The following is a 6010-nucleotide window of genomic DNA, read 5'->3' on the forward strand; positions in this document are numbered from 1 at the left end:
GTGCTGCACCTGGCCAGATCTCACCAATATTTGTTAGCGCACAACGATACATTTCAAATGAGCGTTGAACCCTGAAGGCAATTAGTCTGTATCGGCCTCCAAGCCCGCATCTTCACAAACTGGAGGAGACCCAGGAAATTCCGCAAGGTCATTGGAGTATACTGATGACAGTCCATTGACTATCCCACTCCAATTATTCCTGGGAATGCAGCCCTGTTCTTCTCCCTAGTCGATAAGTATTCAGGATTTGAGGGAATCCTTGGCACCCATGCGTGTGCCATTGGTGGAGAAATACGAAACATTTTCACCAAATGTATTTAAAATTTAATTTTGATATGACAGAATAATTTGGTGTATTTTATTGAAATATTCTAATACTGTCTTCAGCCCTAGTCATTATTAGAGTGGACGCAATTTTGTGGGATGGTAGCTGAAAAACAAAAAAATAAAAGTTTTTGTATTACGTACCACACATTTTCCGTGACAACATAACAATTTTAGAAATGTTCTTACATTATATTGGGATTAGAAATTATAGAATTCAGTAAATCCTCGGGTTTGCTCTTATTTTCACAAATGTTATATAATGTTGAAAATAAAGGAAATCTTAAAAGAAAAGTCATATTATAGAAACTAAATAAAGGCAGTGAATGGTTTATTTACTTATTTTGAAGTCCCTTTTGTTGTATCATGTAGTTAACCGCTTTCACTGTCATTGTGCCAAGAATCATTTCACCACCCATTAGCTGCTTCTCCAAATGTACAACCGTATGTCCAGTCTTCACAACAATTTCTCCCAAACGACGATTACGGCTACTGCGACAAACGGTCATAACATCAGCAATGCCGCAACTTTCAAAAAATGTTGACAATTTACATCCTGGATAAAAGACATCGATGAAGCGTATCATTTCAATGAGACCAAATCGCAGACAGGCAGATTTGGTGTTCTCATTTGTCTCTAGGCCATCCAGTAAACCCGAAGCGAAGGCAATCATATGCTATACGAGCGAGAAAAAAAATCAATCAAAAAATTCGCTTATAAGTGAGATAAATTTCTGAGGTGGAAGATGCTTCAGTATTATGGAAGAGGGTTTTTATACCAAAGGCTAGGAAACTGCACACCTGCCAATACAAAACCAGTAAGGCAAGGCAAAAGTCGGGCGGTGCCGACTATATAATACCCTACACCACCTCGTACATGTAGTAGAACTTATCTTGAAATCTAGTCAGACTTTAATTTGGAAAGCAATTGAAATAACAATTTAGATTTTATGTGTTTTAATTTAATTGGCTATGACAGAATATTTGTTCCACTAGCCGAACGCAGAATAGCGTTCCAAGCGCCTCGATCTTCTGCGCTCACTCTCTGACACCAAGTTTCAAGGTGTCTCCCACTACTTGATCTTTCCATCGGGCTTTTGGTCTTCCCGGTTTGCTTGTTCCACTGTGTTTGCCTTCAAAAGACTTCTTTGCTGGAGCTTCTTCATCCATTCTGACAACATGACCTAGCCAACGCAGCCGTTGTATTTTGATGCATGTAACTATGCTATCGTTGTCATACAGCCCGTGGTTCATAAGTCGCCTATATATGTTCCGTTAACGCAAACTGGTCCATATATTTTACGAAGAATCTTTCTCTCAAATACTCCAAGCACTGCCTCATCTGCTTTCAGAAGTACCCATGCTTCTGAACCATATAACAGCACAGGTAGTATCAGTGTCTTGTAAAGTGTAGTCTTCGTCTGTCGAGAGATGGCCTTGTTTCTAAACTGCTTACTTAGTCCAAAGTATCATCTGTTTGCCAGTATTATTCTTCGCTTAATCTCAAAACTGGTGTCATTCGTTTCGGTTACGGCGGTGCCGAGGTAGATAAAGTTACTGACTGTCTCAAAGTTGTGGTTCCCAAATTTCTCCATTTTCTTTATCTGCTCGGTTGCAAGGCTTTTTGGGAGTTGAAACCATCCATTTCGTCTTATCTCCATTTACTGCCAGACCAATTTTCACTGACTCTCTTTCGATTCTTTCAAAGACTGCAGTTACTCCCAAATTTCTCCATTTTCTTTATCTGCTCGGTTGCAAGGCTTTTTGGGAGTTGAAACCATCCATTTCGTCTTATCTCCATTTACTGCCAGACCAATTTTCACTGACTCTCTTTCGATTCTTTCAAAGACTGCAGTTACTACTTCCGGTGACCGACCCATGATACCGATATCGTCGGCATAGGCGAGTAGCAAGTGCTCTCTTGTGATTAGTGTGCCATATCTATTCACATATGCATCTCATATAATTTTCTCCAGCAGGATATTAAAGAAATCACACGATAGGCTGTCTTCTTGTCTGAAACCTCGTTTGGCACTAAATAGTTCGGAGCGATAAATTCTTACTGAGGAACGCGTATCAGCAAGTGTCACCCTGCCGAGTCTTATTAATTTTGCAGGGATACCAAACTCATACATGGCTTGAAATACCTTTGAACTTAAAGGAGTATCAAAGGCGGCTTTGTAGTCATCAAAAAAATGGTCGGTGTTGATTTGTCCTTCTCAGGTCTTTTCCAGGATTTGGCGCAGTGTGAATGTCTGGTCTAGGTTGGATTTACCAGGTCTAAAGCCGCATCGATAGGGCCCAATTATCTCATTCACTTTAGATTTTAATCTTTCACACAGTACGCTCAAGAGTATCTTGTATGCGATGGGGAGGAGACTTATTCCTCTATAGTTGACACATTCCGTCTTGTCTCCTTTCTTGTGTACGGGACATAGTATGCTGAGGTTCCAATCATCGGTTATGCGTTCTTCTAGTCAGATTGCGCAGATGAGCTGATGCATACGCCTTATCAGCGTGTCGCCTCCGGTCTTAAATAGTACAGCGGGTAACCCGTCGGCTCCTGCTGCCTTGTTGTTCTTTAGTCGGGTCACTGTTACTTGGACCTCATTCTGACTCGGAGGTAGACATTCCATACCATCATCAGGGATTTGTTCTGCGTTATCATCTTCGCCGTCAATGTCGGACACTAACAGTTGGGTAAAACGTTCTTTACATATCCTCAGCATGTTATCTGTGTCAGTTACCAGATTTCCTTTCCAATTTAGAACCTTGTAAAATCTTCCAACCATAGGACAAGAGATTTGGATTTCCACATCTTTAAAAGGCCATATCGGATAAAAGATTATATGGGAGTTATATCGAAACCTGTGCCGATTTTAGTGACGCATACTGGGACATGAAATAGAACATCTCAAGCCCTGTATTGTAGAGATGTGACCAAAATTGCAGGTTTTACTGCCTCGGACGAAAATTGTGGATTCTGCAGCCTTAAAAGGTCCTTTCGTATGAACGATATATATAGTAGCTATATCTAAATCTAAACCGATTTTTATGAAATTTGGCACACTAATGAAGACGTCAAATAAAGCACCTCATGCAAAATTTTGTAAAGATCGGACCAAAACGGTGGCTTCTACAGCCTTAAAATGCCAAATCGGATGAAAGATATATGTATATGGGAGCTATATCTAAATCTGAACCGTTTTTATGAAACTTTGCACATACATTGAGGCTTCCCCAAAACGAATCTACGCCAAATTTGGTGAAGATGGGACCAAAATTGTGGCTTCTACAGCTTTAATAGTTCAAATCCGGTGAAAGATATATATGGCTGCTATATTTAAATCTAAACCGATTTCCAGGTATGTTGAGATCAGTTATAAAACAGTCCGTGCCAAATTTTCGGTTTGAAATTGGTTGAAAATTGTTGCTACTACGGCCATTTTAGTCCAAATCGGGCGATACATATATATGGGAGCTACATCTAAATCTGGACCGATTTTTATGAAATTTTGCACATATATGTAGATGTCAAATAAAACACCCCATGCCAAATTTTGTAAAGAGTGGTACAAAATTATGGCTTTTACAGCCTTTAAAACCATGTATGGGAGCTATATCTAAATCTGAACCGACTTTTTTCAAAATCAGTAGCGTTTGTCCTTGGACGAAAAGAGTGATATGTGCAAAATTTCGTGACAATCGGACAAAAAATACGACCTGCACTTTGATTACAAGAATACATGGACGGACAGACGGACATGGCTAAATCGAATTGAGGTGGTGCTCATAGCACCAGATATGAATCCTAGGGTCACTTGGTTAACCCTATTAATATCCCTTATATGCGTTGCATATTTCATCACCGGCAACTAGACATTATGTCAGCACCGGCCATACCACCTCCTAGTACAACCAAAGCATAGATCTTGGTTTCATCCCCGATCTACTACTCACGAGCCCCTAACAGGAGTAAAGTGCCGAAAACGCCTTCTTAATCCTACATCCTTAATCCTACATTCCTTATTGCGATTCCAGTTCAACTTACTGTCCAGAGCCACACCAAGGAATTGGGTTGATTCTGACAGTTCCAGCTCCGGTCTATTACTATGATCTATAAAAGCGGTGAAATGGCACCACCTCGAGGCGTCCCCCTCGTGGCTGCCATACACACCGACGATTCCCCTATGCTCTCTGTGATCGTCCTATTCAGAAACATATGATGATTGGACAACTAATACGACCTGCACTTTGATTATAATAATACATGGACTCACAGACGGGCATGGCTTAATCGAATGAGAAAGTAATTCTGAGTCGATCTGTATACTTATCAATGGGTCTAGCTTTTCTCCTTCTTTGCGTTGCAAACAAATGCTCAAACTTATAATACCCTGTGCCACAGTGGTAACCTAGTGTAATAACAATCGATGCCATCCTATGCCTTTACCCGACCTTGATGGTGTACAAGCTGACAAAATTTTGGTTGAAGTCTCAACTAATGGTCAAATATTCCACCTTAGCTTACCTTCAAAAATCCACAAACTTCCACACATTCAACATCATCAATTACGGTTAACCGGAATTTTGGAGCACTAAATAGATCCTTATATAATTTAATATTTTTCAAGTCACGGCAACCCAAAGTGGCCTCACAATATCTGTCAAGAGCCACTTCATTGGCCAAATTAACGCTCATTAGGACACCACAAGGAATCTATTACATGGAATAGGGCACTCGGAATTTATGGGGAAACAAAGAAGACAAGAAAAATCGCCCTACCTTAAGACTTTTCACAATCTCTTGTGAAATTAGTTGAATTTCTCCATTTTCCTTTAGCGAAAATCCTTCTATAACTGATATAGCCATGGCATTTGGTTTTATTTTACCCATTAGAATATTGCAAGTAACCAATATGCAATGCCGAGGTATTGCAAAGACAATTACATCGGCAAGTTTGGCTGTCTCCACCATATCTGTGCAGGCAACTAAATTTTCTGGCAACTCAATCATTGGCAAATATTTCTCATTAACATGGCGACTATTGATAATATCACCGAGGGGCACATCATTGTAGAGCTCATCGTAGACAAATATATTGACACGATCTTCAACATGTGGCAGTAGGACTGCATTATGGGCCAAAATTTTAGCTAAGGACGTGGCTCTACATGAAATGAAAGAAAATATTGAAATATTTGCAATAGAAATGAATTTTTTACACACAAACTCCCAGAACCAATGACACAAATGCTGATCTTTTTCATTCTTATTTCCTTTTTTATTATTATTAGACCAAAAATTTTTTTGTTATTTGAAACAAATTTCAAAAACGAATTGTTTAACAAGAAACCATACCATATCAGAGAGTATAACGTAAATCTTTAAAAACTGCTATGAAGCTTCTATAACTATTATATCTAGAGTTCACCAAAGATAAATTCGGTATCATACATCTCCTGCTGGAAAACAGAGTCTGTTGAAGATGTAATTCAACGTAGAAGAATATCGTGATCTACCGTTATCGCAGCTGTTAATTATCTGCTTTCAATTTGCAGCCTACTTCAACCAATTCGAGTAAGCTACAGATATTATTAAGAAATTACGAGCTATTTTAAGCAAGTGCTCTCCAGTCGAAAACTCATCGTAAAATCCGGTCCACATCAGTGAATATTTTTCCGC

General features: G+C 39.4%; 1 protein-coding gene across 1 annotated transcript; it reads right to left on the reverse strand.

Annotated features, from left to right (window-relative positions):
• Nucleotides 1-354: 354 nt before the first annotated feature.
• On the reverse strand, nt 355-5643 carry LOC106093968 (glycerol-3-phosphate dehydrogenase [NAD(+)], cytoplasmic-like). The gene is made up of 6 exons (XM_013261137.2): nt 5555-5643; nt 5111-5495; nt 4856-5044; nt 664-1001; nt 514-606; nt 355-430 (listed from the first exon to the last, which is right to left on the reverse strand). Exons 1-6 carry the CDS (start codon nt 5593-5595, stop codon nt 400-402), a joined length of 1077 nt encoding a protein of 358 aa, XP_013116591.2. The 5' UTR covers nt 5596-5643; the 3' UTR covers nt 355-399.
• Nucleotides 5644-6010: the final 367 nt, after the last annotated feature.

This window comes from Stomoxys calcitrans, chromosome 3 (assembly GCF_963082655.1).
Source record: "Stomoxys calcitrans chromosome 3, idStoCalc2.1, whole genome shotgun sequence".
NCBI classification, from domain to species: domain Eukaryota; kingdom Metazoa; phylum Arthropoda; class Insecta; order Diptera; family Muscidae; genus Stomoxys; species Stomoxys calcitrans.

Excerpts from the sequence above, each read along its gene's own strand:
- LOC106093968 (XM_013261137.2), bottom strand. The coding sequence starts at position 5,595 with ATGAAAAAGATCAGCATTTGTGTCATTGGTTCTGGGAGTTT. Across the intron at positions 1,002-4,855 it reads AAGTTTGTGGATTTTTGAAG|CATATGATTGCCTTCGCTTC; the intron begins GTAAGCTAAGGT and ends TCGCTCGTATAG. Across the intron at positions 431-513 it reads ATTTCTAATCCCAATATAAT|CTACCATCCCACAAAATTGC; the intron begins GTAAGAACATTT and ends TTTGTTTTTCAG.